Here is a 22,858-nt window from a genome sequence, read left to right on the forward strand (position 1 = left end):
AGTGCCTTTGATTTGTATGTTTATGCAAAAAACTGGAAAATCTGGGATACTGAATTTACCCATGATAAAATGGCATCATGAAAGACTAACTTGGAAGGGTATTCATGTTTTAGAATATGTTATGAATCAAAGAGACTTCTGGAAAGAGTCTTAAGAAGAGAAAGAAAGAGAGGCTCAAATACTGTTCCAAATAGGAGGTTTTAACCAAGAGATAAATTAACTCCTTACGAGACATAAAAATTAATTAATGTCAACTATATAAAAATACAGTTATTCAAAGAAACCCAGAATGCTCTGGCCAAGTGTGCAATGGTCATTGGTGTGCGTATGGTCCATGTTTGCCTCTCTGTGGCACACCTTCCAGGTGCTCTGCTACAGCTCCTGTTTTGGGAGAGTTCACAGTCTCTTTATCTGCTGTGCTACAGCATGGGCAGGGCTCTGGCACCACAGAATTAGTTATTAACTCTCCCCTGCTCACATGGCCCTATGCTGACTTGGAAAATGGCCTTCAATAATTTAATAGTTTGACTCTTTTGAACAATTAGCAAATCCACTAATTAGATGAATTTGTAATTCAGGATAGTATAAACCTGACATTCCTATATACAACTAAAAGGAGCATTCTGCTGCAAGCCAACCTTGGGTTTATACCACATTTTGCTTGTTGAGGGTGGGGGGGAGAGAAAAAACCCCCAACTTTCAAATTTCAAATGTTTTCATACCTAAGTTCTCATTGCAGGATTGTATTCTGGTTAGCACATAGCCTTGTTTTCCTAGGACTAAATGCAATAGCTTTCCTGAACTAGCGTTAATTCAGACAACTAATGCAGTATTAAAATGACTTTTCATTTTTTCCCCATGTTTACATTTTAGAAAATGAATTCTTTAAGAATTTCTCACTAAACAACTGATGATAAAATTAAATGTAAATTATAAAAAAGTTAATTCCCTTTTGCATTTTCATATTTCCAGGCGTATTTTTTTCTCCTAAAAACATATTAAAAATGTCATACACATTTGCATGAGCAACAACCAAAACCACACATCTGTGAAGTTTCAGTATAATGTCATCAAACCTTAGTTTACAATAAGAAAAAGAAATAATAATAAAAAATAAAAATAATCACACCCCAGATTCTGATACACTGCCAGGGTTTAACAGCATTTTAATTCTTCAACACACACAGGCCAAGTGCTGCGACAACCACAAGGCACAGGCCCTGTGTCTCTCACGAGCCGAGATTCCTATGCTGGTTCTCAGCTGCAACAGGTGCAGTAAGATTAACCCCGGCTTGAAAGTCTGCACTAAAGAAAAGTCTGCTCCCAAACCTCCTAAGAAAACACACCCAAAACACCAAACCGCGGCACAACGCCCCGGGGCAGGCGAGGGAAGGGGAGGGCTGCTGTCCCCGCAGAACAGCACCCGTGTCCCAGCACGCCTTGCAGGTCCCATTCAGCAGGAGCACGAAGCTCCACCGGGCAATAAAAGGGCTTTCGGAGGAGCACCGGGCCTGCCCGGCTCGGCACGGGCAGCTCGGCAGGAGGCTTAGCCCGGGCTGCCCCGAGGCGAGCCCGGCTGCGGGCCAAAGGCAGCGCCGAACCTGCCGGGTCGGCCGGCCAGCCGGGCCCCGCGGTGACCCCCGCCCGCTCACAACGCCCACTGACAGGGAGGCGGGTTCGGCCGGGCCCGCCGCCACTCTTACCGAGCCCCAGCACCGGGATGCTGCGGCCGCTGGCGAGCGGCACTGTGGGGCCGGCTCTGGCCTGGGCCTGCCCGCCGCCGCCATTGGCCGCGGAACTACAGCTCCCGGCGGCCCCTGCGCCCGCGCCGCGGACAGCCGGGAGCCGGGCGGGAGGCGGGAGCGCGGAGGGGGCGGCCGGGACACGAGGAGGTGGAGTGGAGTGCGAGGTGGGGGCCGGGATACGAGGAGGTGGGGGCCGGATACGAGAAGGTGGGGGGCCGGGATACGAGAGGTGGCGAGCTGGGCCACGAGGAGGTGGGAGCTGGGCCGTCCCCCTGCCCATGGGGCCGGGTCCCGACGGGCCATGGAGTGCCGCGGCTGATCCCTGTTCCCTTTGCCTCCCGTGGCAGGTGGCGGCTCTGCCCGGCCCCCCGAACATGCTGTACCTGGTCGGGCTGGGCCTGGGCGATGCCAAGGACATCACGGTGAAGGGGCTGGAGGCGGTGAGGCGGTGCCGCAGGGTGTACCTGGAGGCCTACACGTCCGTGCTCACGGTGGGCAAGGAAGCGCTGGTAGGTCCGGCCACGGGGCCCGAGGCCTCTCGGACCGCGGGGCGAGGCGGGCGCTGGGGCTGGGGGCTCAGCGGGGAGGAAGAGGTACGTGACCTTCACACACTGCGTTTTATAGGAGATGTTGCTTTGCTACCTTGCGAGAAGACTGCAGCAAAAATAAAATGTTCCTTCCTTCAACTCTTTGTGCTGGTTTTCATCACAAATTCTCCCAATGTGTGCAGATCGTGGAGAACGTGGTTAGAAAAACGTCTGATCTGTTTAAAACAAAAAAAGCCCAAAAGACATACCAGAATAAAACACGTTTTGAAGCCCTGGGCCTCAATATCAGCCTGAGGCGTTGTGGCTTGCCTGCTGGGAATAACAAGTTGACTATCTTACGTTTCCATGTTTCCACGTGGGCCAAGCTGTCTCACCAGGTTGAGACTCCCAGAACAGGTACAGTTCAGTCAGAGATGGGCTGTTGAACAACATGGAGATAAACAAACCTTACAGAAGACAAAAGTAGTCAAATGTACAAATTGTAACTCTGATGGATTCATAGGTGGTCACAGAAAGATGAAGTTTAATGTCAAAATAATACCAACAAAAGACCATACCTGCCCACAAAAGAGGGATGTCTCCTCCCGGGAAGCTGTGCAGTACTGTACAGAGATGCTGTTTGGGTCTTGGGTGCTGTATAGCCATAATGTACCTGTATGCATACCTGTATATACATACAGCATGTGAGAGTTTTTGCTTGTAGTCAGCATTACATGGTTTCTGGATACAAGGTAGGCTAGAATATTTGAGGCCGTCTCTGGTTTATCTGCTGTATTTTGGAATGAAGATATGCTGTGTGTTTTTATGTTTCTTTTCAGTACACTGAAGCAATCTAAATTGTAGTCAGTCCGTTAAAACAAAATGTTCTTTGTTGTTTGATAGTTGGAAAATTGCTAAATGGAAAAGATTACTTGGGTATTTTTACTTCACAAAATTTGCATTTTCTCTCTCTCAAAAAAAAAAAAAGAATTCCTAGCCATCGGAAAATAAAACACTGAATAATGGAGAAATGTTGAATATTTTGGTGTGGTTATTTTGCTGGTTTTTGGGGGCTTTTGTTACGTTTTTTTATTCTTTTAAGTCTTTTGCAAACCTTGAAGTCCCAAGGAAAAAGTGATCAATAAAAACAAAGTAAAAGATACCTTATCTAAAACCACCTAAGAGGAAATACAGGAATTAATCACCAAGTGTTTATAATACAGCCCAGTTTGCAGACAAGTGACAATGCTGGATGGTTTATTTAGTGATCTGAAGGTCAATCTCTCCTAAGCAGCATGAAAAGTTATGGGAAAGCTCTCAAAAAGTAAAGAACATATCCTTTCCTGCAGAAATTTTCTGGAAATCCTTCTATACTGATGCTTTTAAAATCAGGCCTCAAAATTCAAGTGACATGACTTGCTTAGTTTATCCTGTTGGCCTAAAATATGTATTTGAAGCTATTTGATGTTGACCATCTAAATTGGCCCTTAGTTTGGTGAAAGAACTGTGTGGACCCAGTGGCCTCCCAGTGAGTCTACATTGCCAGGAGGGTGCTTTCTATATATTCTCTAATTAGCATGCTTTGATTAGCATTGTGGAGTAGTCTCAAAGCATGCAAATAGATTCCCTTGGATGAAAACAAACAAAGGTGTGCTCCTGGGACTGCACCCAATATGTTCTGTAGTGTGCATTTGTTTACAGCATTGGACTATAGTCAGCCTGGTGCAATGATAAGCCCACCCAAGTGGATGTGGTGTTACCGAGGGCTTTGCTTTATAGAGTCCCATACCTAGTACTCTGGCTACGGGATGGATTTTTTTATGGAAGCACTGCTCCACTTCTGTACAAGTATGATGGTTCTCTCATCAATTCACTGTCCTTTGTGGGCACAGTCACAGAAGTCATAAAAATTTCTTTCTGGGCCATAAATGACTTAATAGTTTTATCAATTCTTTATTTATATTGGTTAATATTCACAATTCCACCCAAATTTTCTGTATACTACTTAGAACAAAACCACCTTTTCTGGTCTTTACCTTGGAAAATATACCTTAAAATGTAAAGAGGATGTGAAATGCACGGTGACACATGACTTAGAGACAGATGCGTTCAGTGTGGTCAGACAATATGTTCTAGAACTAACTGAAGTTTCATTACATATGTGAAGTCAATTTGGGAAATAAAGGCACTTAAAACATACAGAGAGACACAATGATTACTGAGCTGCTGAGGAAAAGTGAAGGAAATGAGCAAATGCATCTTCACCTGTATACATGGTAAAGTATTTCTTAAAGAGAACTCTGAAGGCGAAGGATTAATATGAAATCATTCCTTAGATGTGGTTTGTTTAAATGTTCTAAGGAAAAATCTGAAAAAACAGGTTGTGGTATAGCTAGTGTGGTGTTTGTATCTGGTTTGACGTCAGAATTATAACTAAGCTAAGCAGTTAGGCTCAGACTGTGAGGGGAGATGCCTGACAGTACAACGGCCAGTTAAATTAACTGTACCAAGAGCCCAGCCAGGTACCTTCAGAATGCAGGTGTGACTGAGCTACTTGTGGGGCAGCTTCTCAGCTGACACAGAAGACATAAAAAAAAGAAGTCAGTATCAGAATAAAGTGTTTGACTGATTTTTATCAGCTCAGGAGCTGCTTTATGGGAAGCTCAGGCATTCTGCCAAGTTGGGGTGAGGTTCTCCAAGACCTGGGGCAGACTACTGGGGAGAATATTAAAGTTAGCTATTCCAGTGTCCATTATCCGTGTTCCTGAGTGAGCACCCAGAGAGATACAAAACCACTCCTAACTGTAAGATTCTGATGCTTAATATTAATTTCAATTTCTAGGAAGAGTTTTATGGGAAAGAATTGATTTTGGCCGACCGAGAAATGGTGGAGCAAGAAGCAGATACCCTTTTAAAAGAAGCTGATGTTTGTGATGTCGCTTTTCTTGTAGTTGGGGATCCTTTTGGGTAAGATAAAGCAACTTTTGAATTATTGCTCTAGCTTGATAACTCTTTTTTTCAATAGGAAGAAGCCAACTCCGTAACTGTAATTCTTTATGAAGAAGCTGATTTTCAGACCAGAAGCACTTTTTTATGTCTGCATACCCTTTATTGTATTGCAAATATACATGCAGTTGCCTACACTTTATCTTGCTTTGGAGTTTTCTTGCCCAGATGTTTCTTATAGATAGGAATGTGGATACATGAATCTTTCCTTCAGCACACACTTATAATTTCATTCATTATAATTTTATTCTCTATTAATTTACAATTAATATTTTGTTTCATGTTTTGTTTGCTAACAGAAGAAATTTTAGGATATCCCATAATTAAGAAATGTGCTGTTTTGGAGGAGTATTCTTTTAGTTTCTGTTTGTACTTATAAATTGCAGCTTTTATGCTCAGTTGTTTTAGAATGAATACAGATTATTGGTTGTACAGTGGTTCTGCTTTGATATAGGCCAGTTTTTTAAATCACTTATGTCGTTATACATGTCTTCTCATGTTGGTCTATTAAGCCTTTTGTTTCCACTTTTTATTCCTGCTGGGAAGTATAGTCTTTTTCTATCACCAGAAGGATCTCCTTCTGTCTCTTTGGTCAGGCATCATCAATCTGTGTTGTCAAGCCATACAGAAGAGCTTTTAGTTTCCAGCTGGTGATTCAAGATTTATACCACAGTGTTAAGGGGCACAGGAAAAATCAAATCACTAAGCACCTTATTTGTGAGTGAAAAAATAGAGAGTTTATGAAAAAGAGGAGCGGTGTGCACATCTGTCAAAAGCAGATAATTTATGTAAATACAGGTTGAAGGGAATTGGCAAGAGAATATTATATTAAGCTAGTTATTATGGGCAGATGATCCTGTATTTCAGAAATATTAATTATACTTGCAGTGCATGTTTACACTGAAATTAGGATTCATGTAGAGTGTAGAGCTACATTACCTGTACCCTTGTAAGCAGTATTTTGAGCTGTCTCAGTTATCAATAGTTTCAGTGTCAAAATACTTCAGTTCTGGTTAATGAACTACATACTTGTAGAAAACTACCTTTTTTTGAGTGAGTTGCTTCTCTCTAAAGGTTTATGTTCTTAGCTTTTAATAGTGCAGCTAGAACTGCTCCTGTGCCCACATAGAGCCCTAAGGATTTAGGGGTTTGTGAGGTTACTAGGAAAGAGTACTGAAGGTTTCTGTCCTAAGAGAAGCCACAGGGGAGGAAAGGATGATAAAAGTCATGTGACTGCAGCTGATCATAGAGTTTCCAGTCTCTTTGCAGGTAAGAAGAGTACTTGGCAGCCTTAGGAAATCTCAAGTGGTGGTGGTTAATGGCTAAAGCAATAAAGCAAGCTGTGCCCCCTCATCCTCCTCACTGTGTTCACTGCAAGTTTTTATCTGCGTGTGTGGTAACAGCTCTGGATGTGCTTGCAGGAACCTGGCAATTTCTGTGGAACAGTGGAAAGCCCACCACACTAAGCTGGTGTTAATATTTGTATTATTACTATCCATAAAACTTAAAATCTGTATCAGTGACAGAAAATAATACTATAGTTTTGGGTACAGAGGTCTGACTCTGTGAAGCCTTTGCTGGCATTAGCTGAGTGCTCATGAGGGCACTTCTGCTTTTAGCTACAGTCATTATAGATAGATCTACTGGGAAAAAATAGTGGCTGGAGCAAATTTTAGTGAATAAAGCCAGCTGATCCCTTGGTCAGTATTAGCATAACCACAAAATCCTGCAGTGCTCCTCGCCCTTTGCATGGGAAGGGAATAACATAAGGCTGTAAAACTTCTTCTCTTAGATCAGACATTCTTAAATCACCTTTGCTTATGGAAGTCAGGAGCAATGTTTGTTTACTAACTAAAGTGTTTGGTTCAGATCACTTTTCTGCATTCTCCCAGGTCTGGGAGCCTATTTGTATAAGGGCCTCAGACTTACCAAATTCAGATTACTCATTTTTTTTTCTTTCAGTGAATTGATTTTTCTTTTAAAATTATTGATCTTTACAACCTTGCCAGCTGCTGCCATATTTGTGCTCCAGTCTGGAGCACCTGCTGACTGGTGCTGGTCAGACACACAGGGTCAAAATTATCAGACTAAGTTCAGGGGAATTCTGTGAGGGTAACTGCACAAGGCCAGGGTGAAAGCAGTTTTCCTAGTTCATTGTTCTGATGGGCATATGCTATTTCTTCCTTTCCTTCCTTCTTTGGAACCGCCACACAGAAATTTGTGGTACATCTTGGGAATGATATAAGCATGCATGAGAGCAAATACACATGTAAACATCGTTGCAATTCAAGGATTTGTTTGATCTCTATGCACTTATCATTTTAGAAGGGCTCTAATCTCAATTGCATAACTATAAGCCCAGTGATTTTTGCAGTAGTCACTCACTGCAAGGTGTTTATTGAGTCTTAGACCTGGAGCCAAATTTAGCTCAGTCTGAAACTTAACTAGAATTTTCTTAATTATTTCAGATTAAACTTGATCACTCAGATTTAGGCATTGTTAATTTGAGTTAAATATTATGAAAGGTGATTTAGTCTAAGGATGTTTTTTCTAAGTAGTGCCTGCAGTTCACCCCTGTGCATTCGGAGTTCTTGTCTGACTGAGTTGCTTTCCTGGCACGTGCTGGTGCAGATGGGAGAGGGCCCGGCTGTGCAGTACTGGAGTTTTGTGGAAGTCTGTGCCAAATAGAATTGACCTTTACAGTTCAACACATGTTCCACAGATACCTGCAGAAGACAAAGGATAAATGGAGCTTTCCTTTTCAAGTACTTGCCAAAGCTACTTTATAAAGTAACAGTTGTATTCGTGTTACAGTTTTAATGATGCCAGAAAGCTGCAAAGAACTGTAATATACTGAAGATGCCTGTGATTTCAGCTAGGGAAGATGACATATGGAAACCTTACTGGAGTTTTTACTTTCCTGTAACAATTGGTCAGGATATTGTCACCATTTTGTCTCCTCTGCATTGCCCTTGTTGTGAAGGGTTTAATTTCACTTTCAAAACAAACTATTATGCTAGTAACACTTGGTAACTTCCATCTTTTCAATCTTTAATTCCTTTCTTTTCTTAACACAGGGCCACAACACACAGTGATTTAGTACTACGTGCAGTAAAATTGGGGATTCCTTACAAGGTCATTCATAATGCTTCAATAATGAATGCAGTGGGCTGCTGTGGTTTACAGGTAACATTTTTGTATATGCATATATTATATATATGCACACTTTGTATATACATATATATTATTTCCCAACTGCTAAGCTTAGAATTGGTGAGCTCTTTTACTGCTGTGGCAGTTCATGTTCCAGTCTCAGCTTTGAAGATCCGTAGCAGAATTTGTTAACACTTCCTTTTCAGCATGCAACATGTCAGAAAAAGTCCCTTTTGATGAGCACATATGAAAATGAGTAGTAACACTTTTATTGTTCTCTGCTTTCTAACTTTCCTCTGCCCCAGGAGACCCTGATATTTAAGGTTATTTTGCAGATAAAACTTCGCTCATGTTGGCTTTCTTGTATTACTCATGGTCACCTGATAAGTTTACTCTTAAATAAGGTTGTTATCTTGTTGAGAAGTATGCTGGTCTTGTCATAAAAGAAACAGATGCACAAGCTTGTCTATATATTCAACTCATAACTAATTCCAAAGTCTCGTATATGATGCATTATTTCTCTCCAAGTTCGATCTATCTCCACTCCTGCCCATCTGATGAGAGAGGAGGGATTTGCCCAGCCAAGGACTAGTCAAACAAATTACAGTTTTTGTGCATCTTGAATGGCTAAAGTAGAAAAGGTCTAGTGTTCCTCAAGAAAATAGTTCCTTTTACACATGTATAGGTCCATTACTACTTTTCCTGCATGAAAAATGTTATGGCAGTGTATGAATCATAACTAATCACATATAAATTAGATGAAGTTTCCCCCTCTTGTTTTCATTCATTTCTTTAACATAGGACCTGCCCTCTCAAGGTTCAGAATGATTCCCCGTGTGTGGGAACACCCAAACCAATTTCCCACTTTACCAAGCACAGCAATGTAAATGTACTACAGACAAGAGCTGAGGGTTTGAACAATAACTTCATCACTGAAAGAGGAATTCCTTCCTAGCTGTACATAAAATAACAAAATTTGTTTTAATTTCAGCAAACAACTGGTACCATCAAATTTTCCCTGACAAACTCCAGTACTCCAAATGCCATTGAACTAACAATGCTGTCCAACAGCAGAAAATCTGTTGCAATAAGTTGAGTATTATCTTTGGCTTTGATTAGAAATCTGAGAGCCGTGTCTGATCTGGCAGTTCAACAACAGTGCATTGACACCTGCTCCAAGAGGTGAATGCTAATGCTAAAGGGAACACAGCATAGCATTCACACTCTATATAATTCTTCCTGTGAGCCCTTTCTCAGTGATACCTGCCTACTGCTGCAAGACTTGGGCAAAATTATCTTTTAGGAAGGAAATAAGTTTCTTGGTGTCTAAAATGTACATGCAGAGACAGATGGCAGCTGCCGCATGACTGCACTTACTGGGGCGGGTAACACAGGAGTTGGGGCTGGGGCTCTCTCTTTCCCCTTTTGGCTTCATGGTAGTGGAAAGTTTGCTTCTGCTATCTGACTGTTGATAAGTAGTTTCTACTGGTCACTGTCTTTTTTACTGTTCTCTTACGTTCATTCAGAAGGAAGATGCAAAGCCCAAAGAGTTTTCCTAATTTTCTGAAAGTTTCCTTCCCCCACAACTCCAGCCAGGCATGGGAAGGAAGAGTACAGAATTTCTAGGTTCCTTGAAAGAAAGACCAGAAAACTAACTGGGAGTATATTACAAACAATTCATAAAGTTTTTCACTTATGCAGAGTTTTGGAGATTAGTTTACTATTTTATTTCCTTATCCCATGCTGAAGGGAACAGACTATGAAGGAAATGTGGTCTGTTTTTTAAACTCTGGCATTAGTCCCCTTTTCCTCTCTGGCTTGGGAGGGGCTGCCTTCTCATTCCTGTTGTCATATAAAGCATTTAGGAAATAGTGATCGTATTGCCAGACAGATGATAACCAGTTATATGTTTAACTCTTCATTGCTCCTTTGTTATCGGTACAGGCGCAAACAGCAAGTGAGGTGTATCTTACAAAAGAGCAGCCTGTGATTTAGAGTTGTGGTAAAAGTTTATAATTTCTTTCAACAGTCTTTACATTCATGGCTGTCTCCTACCATCAGTTTAGTTTTGGAGTTATTGTGTCTCAAATTGCAAAGTTGCTGTCAACTATAGGAGGGATTCCTCTTTTGCTTTACCACAGAAAAGGCTTGGCTTTTTTTTCTTGCTTTGATTGTGATTCAAACCCTCTTTCTTAGCCGAGAAAAACAGGAAACACCTTTATACACTGTTCTGAGAGCCATGTGCGTAGTGAGCTGTAACTGCTGATTAGGCCCTCAGTAAGTGCAGCTACAGCGCAGTCTGTTCAGACAAGAACATGGCTCTTGTCATCAGAGCAATGTCTCTGTACAGCCAACAGCATTCTGTAGTTGTAGTTGTGCACTTCTGTACAGTAGCGAGTTACTGAAGTCAGTAGAGCATTAGTGATGGTTTGTTACCTTCAATTCATAGATTGTAAAGACTTTCAAATACTTTGTTTTTACTATCTTGCCTATTTAACAGAATTAGTGCAGTTGTTTTGGAAGACTGAAGATTGTAAAAAGAAAAGAATGGGGTTTTGGTTTTGAAAATTAAACTTTTTGAACTTACTGGAAGTTCTTACAGATTGATGCAATGAGGTGTAGCTATTGAAAGCAGGGGATAGTATAACTGAGCAAAGTATTAGTCTGGCTGTGCATAAGGCTCTGTGATTTGCTGTGCTTCACTGTGCCAGATTTTTTTTCCAAGGCTGAAGAACATATTTTCCCTCAAAAACAAATGAATACAGTTGGGGGGGAGAAGCCAGGAAGAGCGGCCATGTGTCAGTGCCTCTTTGCATGTTTCTGCAGGTTCACCCCTCTTATCTGAGAGTCTGACACGTAGGTACGTTTATCTCTCGGACTCCTCTTGAAGTGGGGAAACACCATTAGTGAAGACAGTCAGGCACTTTGGTATGTGTACACACTGCCAGGGAAGTCAGGGAGAGGGGACATCCTCGAGGGAAGGCCAAAATTCTCAGAGAGCACTTCTAGTGGCAGGTAACAAGTGAGACAGGCCAGCTCTTCTCATCAGCAGCTTCACAGTAGTTCCGTAGCTTTGGAAAGCTTAGTGTTTTAGGTAAGAGGCTTAGCTCTGCTCTATCCCTGCTCAGCTACCCCATGAGCAAGACATTGCCTTGGCTCTGTCTGACTAGGGTTCAGCACTGCAACTGAGAACAGAGGCTGAGCTAGCCTGACTTCCAAGGCTTTACCTGTACCCACACTCAGTTTTTTGGAATAGGCTGATTGCTAAGGCTTTTAGCCCTAGAATAAAGAGGCAGAAAACCAAGGATCTCTAATTTACACATTTTTTATTTCTTCCTAACCTGCATGATATCTGGGTTAGTTTGGGAAGGTAACTGGCCAAAATGATGCTTTCAGGACAGAATTCTCTCTGACCCAATTCTGGTAATATATCTTTGAGGTAGAAGTATGGATTATCAAACACATGAGGAAGATTCTGCATCATACTGACCTGTGGTGCAAGTGAAGGAATGATGCAACTCAAAATAGCTGAGATAATGGCATTAACATAAAAAAGGAGGATTTAGAACTAAAGTGGAAAGCTGGAGGCAAGACAGGGATGAGATAAAAGACTAAAAAGAGACTCATTTCTGAGTGGTGTTGCTCATTTTGAAAGCATTTGCTTTATATTTTGGTAGGGCAGCTAGGAAAAAAAACATGTTACGGCAGAGACCTGCCTTTCTTTTGAGATGTACCCACTTTCCACCTGAATAGCTTCAGAACAAACATCTGCATGTTCCCTTGCTTCTTTCAGTGACTCATCTTGATTTTTTTTGTTTGCAGTCCAGTTAGTTCTTGTAAGACAATTACAGTTATAAAATAGAAAATAGTCTTTTTGCTACCAGGTGATCGCTTATGCAAAAGCAATGCTTACTATGTTATTTTTGAGCTTTTACTGAACAGATGAGTACATTTTTAGTGTCAAGTTGAAAAATATTACTTAAAGATAAGGAAGCTGAAGGATGCTATTATAAATCACTGTGCTTGTAGTCAAATAGAAAACCTGTAGTAGCTGCAGGAGTGGAACCTCTGTGCCCTAATCTTCAAAAACACTCTTTGCTCCAATAGGAGGGACATTACATGAAAAGGTTTTTATTCACTGACAGTTAAACTGTTTTCCATCACTACTTGGTTTTCTCAATTACTACCAGCTTCTGAGCATTTTAGAAGTTGGCATTTTCTCAAGCCAATTAAAGGTTAAATCAGTGCTAGTCACACCACTTCATTACTCACAATTGCTGTCCAACTTAGTGCCATTTGTCACCAACAGGCATGACCCAGAAAAATCCATTTAATCAGAACAGTTTGTGGTATTTTTCTTTTAGCTATCTTTATTTCATATTAGTAACCTAAGTCACCAGGGTGGGAAGGAAACATTGTTTGATATTACTGGAAAGAGTCTTAGAAGGTTATTAAAGATAAGGTGACATTACCTTGGAGGGAAAATCTCCTATTCAAGTTTGCTTGTGGAGTTTGAGTATTTTCATAGCTGAATTTTATTCTGCTTGTGGAGTGGCTATTTCCTAAGCACAGATACAAGAGGCAGCCATAGAAAAATGTGCTCTTTCCTTCAGCTGCTTTTATGTGATTTTCTCAGCTGCCTTCTGAAGACTGCAATCATGTGGAGTGGGATTCCCTCAGCCAAATGTCTTTTCTTCACAGTTCCTTTCTCTCTGGCATGTACTAAGGGGACTGGAGGTTTTTGGGACAGCTGAGCCAATTTGTTGGCCTGCAGTACAAAAAGGAGTTATAGCCACATATGTGTGAATGGCAAAACCTTTCCATTTCATGTGAAGGTTCTCATGAGAGGCATTTGAAGTTGCTAAATGTCTGTGCTACTAAATAAGGTAGTGTAAAGACCTAGAGCTAGGCTTGTGGTTGTTTCAATTCCAGGCAAAAACAAAGGTTGACTGATTCTTGCTACCTCTTTGTTAATGATTGTACTACTGCCTAAGCTGCTATCTGGCAAAAATATATAATATAAAGAACAGTAGAAGCCCTTTAATCTGATGTATGTGGTCTAGAGAGTTGTTAACAGGTTAGAGAGGATAAAGGGAAAAAATCTGACTTTTAAGTTTCCGCTTTTCTGAGGATGAACACTGCACAGCATCACGTCAGAATTCTTATGAGAAAGATAAAGAAAACGTGTCTTAGCTTTTCTGTGTATATTCATTGGGATTTATTAGGAAGTAACCTGGGATAGTGCAAGGTGCTCTGCAGTCTCCAAATTCCAATGAGTAGTCTTGGGAGAAAAAGCCTCTTAGTTCCTGTCAGTGGGATGTGATCAGGCTGTGAAGAGTCTTCAGAGAGAACTCATCTGTGAGAACTATCTGCAGTGTAACCTGCAACCACCTCACAGAACACAGCTAAGTAGCACATCAGTGCTATGGGGTTTCAGGTACTTGGTTGTGTATTACAGGTAGCAGGTCTGAAAAATGCAATGACTCATTTTACCTTCTCCTGCCACATAACCAGTTCTGAAGCTGTTTGAAATTGTAGGAAAGGAGGTTGGCTCATAAGTGAAAAATTGCTTTGTCATTATTGCAGCTGATACAGCAATAATTCTGGGAAAGATATTGTAAAAATAAATGTCTGTATTTTGAAATGTTTACTTCTTGGTTTCTCTGCAGCTGTTGCCCTACTGCCCTTTAATATTATTTTGCATCTTCTCTCCTGCTTGCTTTAGTACTTTTTAGATGGGATGGGAGATCTTCCTTTTTCAATTTCCCTATTTAGTCTCAGCCTTGTTCCTTCTTTTTATGCCCTAAATTTTTGTGGTGATTTTGTGGTGATTAGCCACATTTTAAGTGAGGATGGTTGATCTGGACAGTTTCAGGTGTCTGATGTCATTCAGACTGGCCTTTAACAAAGTTGCTCAGTAGTTTTCACTGAAATTTCACTTGCACACAGGCTCTCCAAGGTGAAATCACGGTACAGCACTTTTTCTCTCATAGTTTATTTTGGCCTCTCGATTTTTAGTCATTTCTGCTTATATAAACAAGAAGTAAAATAAGAAACATCAATAACATAAGGGTTAAAATACCAACTGAAAACAAGCACCTAAGTACCAAAAGTTGTCAATCATTCTTTCATGTTACATGTGTAAATAAAATAGGAAGTTATAGCTTGGTCTGAGGTGATGTAACCCTGAGTTGAAGCACAGTTTTCTGCACTATTTTGTGAGGCAGAAAACTCTAATAGCAAGGCATTGCCTCAGAGTGGAGTTCTGGCTTCCTTTCCCGACTTTCAGCTATTGTGTTGCAAAATTTAAGTGCACAAACCTTTGCTTAAGCCAGTTACTTCTTGGGGTGTGGGGCGGGGGAGAGGTATTTCCAAAGACTGAGGTCTTTCAAAATGACCTTTTGAAATTTTTCTGTGATGTTTTTGAGCACTGGGGAGAAGGTAAGAAGGTTAGTTTCCAAGCTGAGAGCACAAAATATCTGTTCAACCATCTCATTGAGCCCCTTTGAAATTCTGGCACTTCTGTGCCTGAGCAGAATGTAGGCACTCTAACAAATCTGATGATTAGTGCAAGTGTGATGCTTGAGATGTTTTGGCTTGTACAGAACAGATATCACCTACTCCTAAATGCCAGGTGCTTCATGTGGAGTGCAGCACACAGGCAGCTGTGAAACTTCACTTGCTGTTGCCTCCCTTTAAAGCTGTGCCAGCAAATGCACAGCATGATCATTTCACTGAAAACACACACAGCTCCTTGTCACCTGATTGAACTTCTTCTGAACGATCTCAAAGCATGGCATTAATCCTTAGTTGTGCTGTAATACACCTTGGTTAACAAACATGTTGAACAGTTTTATTCCAGTGACAAGTGTGATTTCTGGAATTTTGGGGCCCTATTTAGCATTTTATGGTCTGTGGAAAGAACATTTTTTTTTAATTTCAGTGGGTTCTGACTCTAGTGGACCTGCTGTCTTCTGTAATTGCTGAGTCCTTAGAACAGTAGTGGAATTTTTGACATTTATTGCTCTCTCTGCACCTAGGCTTTTCTTGAAAGTCGGATACTTCACATGATTTCAAGAGGCAGAAATTAGAACGCAGCAGAGGAATATATATTAGGAAAAAATTGATCTGCATGAGGTACAGGGAAGGTGTTAAAGGTGTAAGTTCTGACAGTCATGTGTTGTTCCTTTAATGCAGGCTTGCCCTGGTGGAAGAGCAGTTCCTATGTTTGCATAATGTCACACATCTGCAGAGATCAAAGAAATAGTGGTTTGTGTCTGTAGAAGTGTTTGTAAGGTAATTGGTTACACATAGTCAAGCACAATAGAGGTATCCACTTACTGCTTCAGTTCCACAGCATTCCGACTGATGCTGTACCAGAAAGTTTCCAAAGCAGTATTTCTCCCTCTTTAAATTAAAGTAAAAATATGTGTGCATTAATGCTAGGAAATCTGTTCTTCACAAGGTTAGTTAGTACAGGGGTATAAGCTGCAAAGGCATTTCTAGGAGGTTAATAAAATATGTCCCATTTCATCTTATTGTTGTAGAAGCTACTTCTGTACTTCCACGTGCTGAGAAAACAGGTGTATTTTTGTGAGACTGTAAGTACAGTTTTCTATGATATCAATACTTCATGAAGGTATTCTGAAGTTATTTCTACTGAGTAGACAGGCCATTTCTGAGAAAAACATTTTATTCTTTTTTGACATTCAGACTTTAGTTTTAATGCAAAACCTGGTAAACAAAGGAGAGATTCAGTGACTGACTGGCAGGGCTTGCACAAAAAGAATAACTTGCTTAACTTCTTGTTGGCAAAAAGGATGGAGAATCTTTGTAATGAATAATGGAAAAAGAGAACGATAACAATTGGAACAAGCACTGTAGGGTATGAAGTTGAATGCCCAACTTGTTCTTAATATGTGGCAGAGTGGTTTAGCAGTTCTGATTTCCAACAAAATACCTATCAGATAGTAACATTTTGCCCACTTCTGCCCATCCTTTTCTTCGCTCAAAGGCAGAGGTGGAAGTTTGTCTCCTTTAGGTTATTGAAATGCCAAAGGGACAAGATAAGATTTAAGGTTAATTGAGGCCACTTTCTGTCCTGAACAAGGACTGCTGCTTTTGGGAAACGACTGCAGTGGCTTTCAGGTGGCAGATGGGAAGCAGTTAGTTGGGTTGGTACTGGACATTTCAGCAGTTGTGGAAGATTGCAGGGATACTACCAATGAGAATAAAGGTATCTTGCTCCCAGATGTTCTAACAGTGAAGGTGAGGAACTTCTTGTATAGTTTTTCTTCAGATTTGGTACAAAATGGGAAAGAGTTCTAGGCAGCCACATGGAAAATAGGCAAAGCATAGTATGGGGGGGTTTTTTAATTTTCTAGAACACAATCTTGAAATAGTTAACAAGTTACATCAGGAGCAATTCATTTGGTTCAACCTGTATTTACTTTACTGGAAGAACCTTTAGGTTGTGAAATGTACACTGTGTGTTCTTGTCCTCGCACTAGAATGAAATACTTAAAAGAGGAAACGTTTTCAGTAGTATTCCAGGAATGTTTGAATAAACTCTGTTTCTATCAGCATGAATGGTTAAAATTTGAGCTTTCGGTCCCTTGAAAACAAACATGTTTCTGCTTTGATTCAAGTTCTGTTCTGCCAGCATAAAGGAGTTAAAACCACAACCTAATGCCACAGTAAAATAAGTCTGTATAGGGAAATCCCCAAATGGCACAGGGCTGCCAGAGCTGCTTCTACACAGGGTCCTCTGCCAACAGCACACACCGTCTCTCTTGTAGTGGGCATGGAAAAGCATCTTTTCCTTCCAGGAGTCCAGAGGAAGTGGGAAGGGTAGACCATATAGCTGTTGTTTCTCTGGTGGGCTTGAGCAGACAGAACATTGGCAAGCTGTAAAAATCCATCTGGGACGGCCCTGTTCCGGAGCTGAATTGACCAAAATTGATACATGGTTTTGCCCTTTTTCAGCTTGATTACAAAGACTTTGAAGCCAAATATTGCCTTAGGTTACATATGACTTTCACTTTTGCATCACCAGAGGTGATTGGCAAGACTACTGCTTCAAATGTCTTCACTGAGATTAGGGACTGACAGTAATAAATGTGTTAAGACTGAGAACAGAATCAGTGAGTATGCTCGACATACAATCTGCCAACAATATTCTTCTTACCATATGTGCATAAACAATGTTGCACCTCTTTGCTTCATGTGCAATCTGTCCTTTCTTCAGATCTTCACATCCACTGTCTCCTTAGACTGTAGCTTCTTTTGCATGACAGAGCTTTCATCTGCAGGAAAGTGTCATTTTAAATTAAATACTACTGTATCAGTAGTATCAATACATTGTATTATGGCATTATTCGAAGTTGCCTAGCCTTAAGCAAAATAAGAAATAAAAAGTAATACTTTCTGTGCTAATCTTACAAAGTTTGTGCCTTTAAAAGGACTTCAAAATTAAGTAACAAAGAATAGAAGGTATATTGGAAGTTGTTTAATATACATTGGAAAGGTGAATGCAGAGATAGGTAAAAACTTTACAGGTAGTTCATTACTTGTTCTTTAACATTATTGCATGCTCCTAATTTTTTCTTATTGCATATACATGTTGCTGCATTTGCTTTGTTTTACAGTTGTACAGTTTTGGAGAGACAGTTTCTATAGTGTTCTGGACAGATATGTGGAAGCCAGAAAGCTTTTTTGACAAGATCGAGAAGAACAGGCGGAGTGGAATGCACACCCTGTGCTTACTTGGTGAGCAGCTACCCGGGCTCCTTAATTACCAACGCAGCACTCAGAGGCAGCAGTGACAGGCACGGGATGCTGTCTGTGATTCAACATGTTCTCAGCTAACATGTATCTCTGAAAATAACACAAAAAACTGGAGTGTTAGTGCATGGGTCCTTAGAGTCAATTTGCCGTTGTTCATGCTACAGCAGCCAGGAATTTTGTAATTCCTTCTCAGAAAATCCCTACTGATGCCTTTGTAGAAGTCAAATAGGAGCAGAAGGTCCATTTTTGCTCTTAAGTTCACTAAGATTTTGAGCTAGATCTGGCTCAGCATCCCAAGCAGATTGCAGTGACTAGCAGCCATCTTTTGTTGACTTAATTAAGTCAACACACTTAAACTTTCTGGGGAGCTAAATCATACTTTTAACCACGTTTGTATTTTGTAAGGTGATATTCTTTTTCCTAAGTTATCTAAGGGTCTTTTGGCCAAAGGCAGTTGTCATGTGAGAAGCTTCAGTGCTTAAAAAATCCTTGCTATCATGGAGCTGAAATGGAACCCTGCTCCCACCCCATCACTGTCCCAGGCTCTCCCACGGTGCTCTCTGATCTTTATCCTACCCAACAGCCCTCAGCTGACAGCCACTTTATGAGAAACTCTACTATAAGTAACTCCTTCAGGATTATGCAACTCCCAGCATATAAAATATAAGGCACCTGCATTATTTGTATATATGGTTATATATCTCTCTGTATCGTAGTTTAGACACAGCTGGGATCATTCAGGGCTAAATAAATTAATATCTTAAGTAAAAATAAAGTCTGTGGTAATTGGAGGATCCTGAGCAGGAAACAATTTTAAATGTGTATGCATCACTGCACATCAGACTTTCCAATGCCTTGAAAGTTGTTTGTTTTCAAAATTGGCTAAAAATCAGAATTCTCGTAATTTGTTTTAAAGAAGGATGAGCTGACAAGTGCTTCAGACAAGGATTATTACAGCTACAGTATGTTGAAACAAAGTATTCTTTAGATATTTTGTATAATAATTTCTATGGTGTCCCTTTTAAATTTTTTTACATAGTAGCAAGAGAGTAAAAATTTGGAAACCATAAAATCGCATTATAAATCTCACATTTCAGGGATTATTGTGGTAGCTGCATCTCGTTACTTACAGCTGAAAACTACCCATTTCCAAACTAATCATTCCCTTGGTCATTTTGGTCTTTGTATTGTGTTTATCCAACTGACTGGATTACTGTATAAGCAAATGTGATGTTAAAAAGGTTAGTGCTGATAAACTTCCGAATTCAAAGTGACTTCATGGACATATATGCAATTTGGTAAACTGGGCACTTTCAGTCTTGCAGCTTTGCACTGTCACTTTGGTTTATAAGTTAATGATATAATTAAGCAATACTTTTTAAAAATCCAAGGTTAAAAATGTATCCAGCTTTCAAAATTATCAAAAATGATAATTTTTGGGGGACATTTGAATACAGGTAACATTTGAATTCCTCTTGGAGAAATTATGGTCAATTAGTTTCATAAAACTGCATCTGTGCAGAGTCTTACCTCCCTCACTCCTTCTATTTCAGTTTTGCACAAGCCTTTTTTTCCCCCATAACAGGAGATTGTTCTAAATTTTGATTGGGACAGGAAGGAAGTGCTAACGAAAGTCAGGTTCCTGCAGGCCAGTGATGTAATCACTGTCGGTCAGTCATACTCTTTTACCTTTGGTGACCACCAAGTGCTCATGATTTAGGAGTAGCCTCAATACCCTGGTATGCCCAAATGTGCTGGTATTTAGCTATCCCATGGTAAATATGCCTGCTATTTGTATACTTAGCTGTCTTTTTATTCAGCTATGTTGCTCTGAAATCTGTGAAACTTTCCCTGTCTTGGGTAAAATCGCACACATAACGTCACAATACTTTCTGATTAATTAACACATGTAACAGTACAATTTTTCCTGTAATAGATAAAATTTTGTTATAAATTTTATAGAAACCGTTAATTAAGTTTTTACTTACATAGAAAACTAAGTGGGCAGTTTGTGGGCAACCTGTGTTTTAATATCTGTTTTGTTCTACAGATATTAAAGTGAAGGAGCAGTCTCTGGAGAACCTCATGAAGTGAGTCACCATTTTGAAAATATACAGAAACACACAGTGCACTTACAAAGGTTTTTTTTGTACAAGGAACAAAGGTTCTTTGCCCATGGTCTAATACTGAACTTACCTGCCTTCTCCTCTTGTGCTCCTCAGTGGCTGCTGTCTTTTGTTTCTTACAAGGAGTGGAACTCTTTTGTTCACTGCAATAGGACCTGGCTTTATTTACAGTAACTGAATGGAGTTGCAGCAGGGCATAATCTTTTTTGTAACTGTTGCTGTGAGAAGCACTAGGTCAGAATGGGGTAGGCTTTCTGCTTGGTGAATGAAGTGTTATTCCTCTACTGTCACCTCCTGAAACAGATTAATATCTGAAACAGTGTTCTAAATTTATTCTTCTGTACACTGGCTAGAAACAGTGTGAAACACAGAATATGTACCAACCTTTTTAAACAGTTAAATAAGCAATATATAGAAAATGCTCTTAAGTTCGCTTAACTGTATTCAAAAAGCTCTTACCACATCTTATTCATCTCTCTGCAATCTGTGTGTTTTGACAGTGGTGAATATAAACGGTTCCTTTATACACATGCTGTAACTGGTCTAAATTAACGTTTATGAAGTCTCACAGTATCATTGAGGTTTGTTTATTCTGGAGTTCAAAATAAAATCTGTTTGACTGAGTCCACAGTTGGCAAGGAAAGCAGCATTTCATTTAAGAATATATTTCTAGTCTGTAATCATCTGTCTGCAGGGCATTTGACAGAAAAACAGTCGTTTGCCCTTGAATTTAAGCCTAATGCATCTTTTGGGAGTAGCTGCAAAACCTGCGTATTGCTTCTAGCAGCTGAATTTGCTTTTAGGACTCAAATGATGTGCCAGCTGGAGGCCCAGCTGCTTCACAGGTGTGGCGAGAGCACAACAGACTTCTGTCTCACTTAAAAACTCCACTCTTGTCTAAAAGGCCCAGCCTGAGAGCCTGGGCCTGTTTATGTTCAATTTGCTGTCTAGAGGCCTCTTGAAATAAGTTGCAAGAATGCTGGGGATAATGAAATGTGTTATATGTGAAATTTCTCTACTTTCCCTTCACGGCAGAGGAAGAAAGATTTATGAGCCACCGCGCTACATGAGTGTGAATCAAGCTGCAGAGCAGCTTCTTGCCATTATTCAAAACAGGAGGCTCCAAGGAGAAAAAACAGGTATATGACTGCAATGGTTTTGTCTGCTACTACCCCTCTCCAGTCACACCCCTCGATGAGTTTCTGGGCTCCACTCCCTTCCTCTTACTCTTGGCATTCTCTTGCTCTGGAATGGATTTAGGCTGCTTTAAATCTTAGTCAAGATGGATTTAGCTGAGCTTGAACACGGCACAGCTTGGTGAGCACAGATGAAGGTGCAAAAGTGGCTCCTGGAGGTTTAGTCAAAGCCTCAGTTTGGAAACCACAGACTGTTTCTATCCCTCTGGAACTATGAGCTCTTTGATCCATTCGCGTTGCACGAGGTGGAAGGATTTGGAGCATTTTTGATCAGTCAAGCTTCAAAAAAATCTCTGCTACCTTTTACTTAGACTGGTCATGCTCTGCTCTACATGAATACCAGCATAAATCTAGGGTAATCTAAGGATGCAGAACTGTGATTTTGACCTTGAATTCTTAACAGTAGTCAAGAGCAAACTGTGAAACATGTTTATTGAAACCAAGGGTAAACTCACAGCAGCTATAAAGATGACTCAGTTGTGTCACATAAAATTTTTTCTAATAAAAATTCACCTAGCTCTATTCCTCTTTTTAGAAGTTTATTCCTTCAATAGTGTTAAAATGAAAATCTTTTCCTTTTATCCCTTATATAGAATAATCAGAAGCAGCCATTTCCCAAAAGTGAATACAGTTCGTGAAAGAATTACATATTCTGCTTCTGCTGCCTTCCCATTCCTCCTTATCAACATCTTTAAGATACAGCTTTATTTTCTTTGAAGAATAATCTTCTTTCTGAGCCACTCCAATAATTTAATAATGGAAGGTTTAAGAAAGCAGTGTTAAGGTTTAAGCACTTTGAGTACTTTTTTCCTTTATGATGGGATCATTAGTCAATAAATTAAGCATTTAATCTTCTTTCTTACAGAAACTACTGAAAACACAGTTTGTGTTGGCCTTGCTCGTGTGGGTGCTCCAGATGAGAAGATTGCAGCAGGCACACTACAGCAGATGTCCAGCGTGGAATTGGGTGGTCCACTACATTCTTTAATTGTTACAGGCACTATGCATCCTCTGGAATTAGAGATGCTTAAGCTCTTCTCTGTAGATAGTTCCAGTTTTGAAAATAATGCATGTCAAAGGACCACTTAAATAAAAATAAGGCATTTACATTTTTATTCCGTCTTTAATTTCCTAACAGCATAAAGCTATTCCTGTGAATATTTAAGACTTACCTAACGGCAGTTACACTGCATATTGCTTCAGAAGACAGCACTGTAGGAACATGGACCTGCTTTCACCCGAGGCTGCAAGTATATGCTTCTACCATGTAGACCCTCCAGAAAGTTTTAAACACATCAGCATCACTTGTGATCAAGGGG

The 22,858-nt window shown here is 40.3% G+C and overlaps 2 protein-coding genes across 2 annotated transcripts in view; one reads left to right on the plus strand and one right to left on the minus strand.

Moving 5' to 3' along the window:
* The window catches only part of LOC103756241, a 46,438-nt gene extending 44,317 nt beyond the window's left edge, over nt 1-2,121 (minus strand). Inside the window, exon 1 of the mRNA XM_029963225.1 lies at nt 1,347-2,121. Coding sequence (XP_029819085.1) covers nt 1,347-2,121 — 775 coding nt within the window. The remainder of the gene's footprint in view (nt 1-1,346) is intronic.
* On the plus strand, nt 1,852-22,654 carry DPH5 (diphthamide biosynthesis 5). The gene is made up of 8 exons (XM_018081741.2): nt 1,852-1,892; nt 2,093-2,254; nt 5,115-5,239; nt 8,356-8,464; nt 18,079-18,199; nt 20,268-20,307; nt 21,379-21,482; nt 22,405-22,654. The coding sequence occupies exons 2-8, from the start codon at nt 2,120-2,122 to the stop codon at nt 22,626-22,628; spliced, it is 858 nt and encodes a 285-aa protein (XP_017937230.2). The 5' UTR covers nt 1,852-1,892; nt 2,093-2,119; the 3' UTR covers nt 22,629-22,654.
* Nucleotides 22,655-22,858: the final 204 nt, after the last annotated feature.

Source organism: Manacus vitellinus, unplaced genomic scaffold (genome assembly GCF_001715985.3).
Source record: "Manacus vitellinus isolate BGI_N305 unplaced genomic scaffold, ASM171598v3 scaffold_56_pilon, whole genome shotgun sequence".
NCBI lineage: Eukaryota > Metazoa > Chordata > Aves > Passeriformes > Pipridae > Manacus > Manacus vitellinus.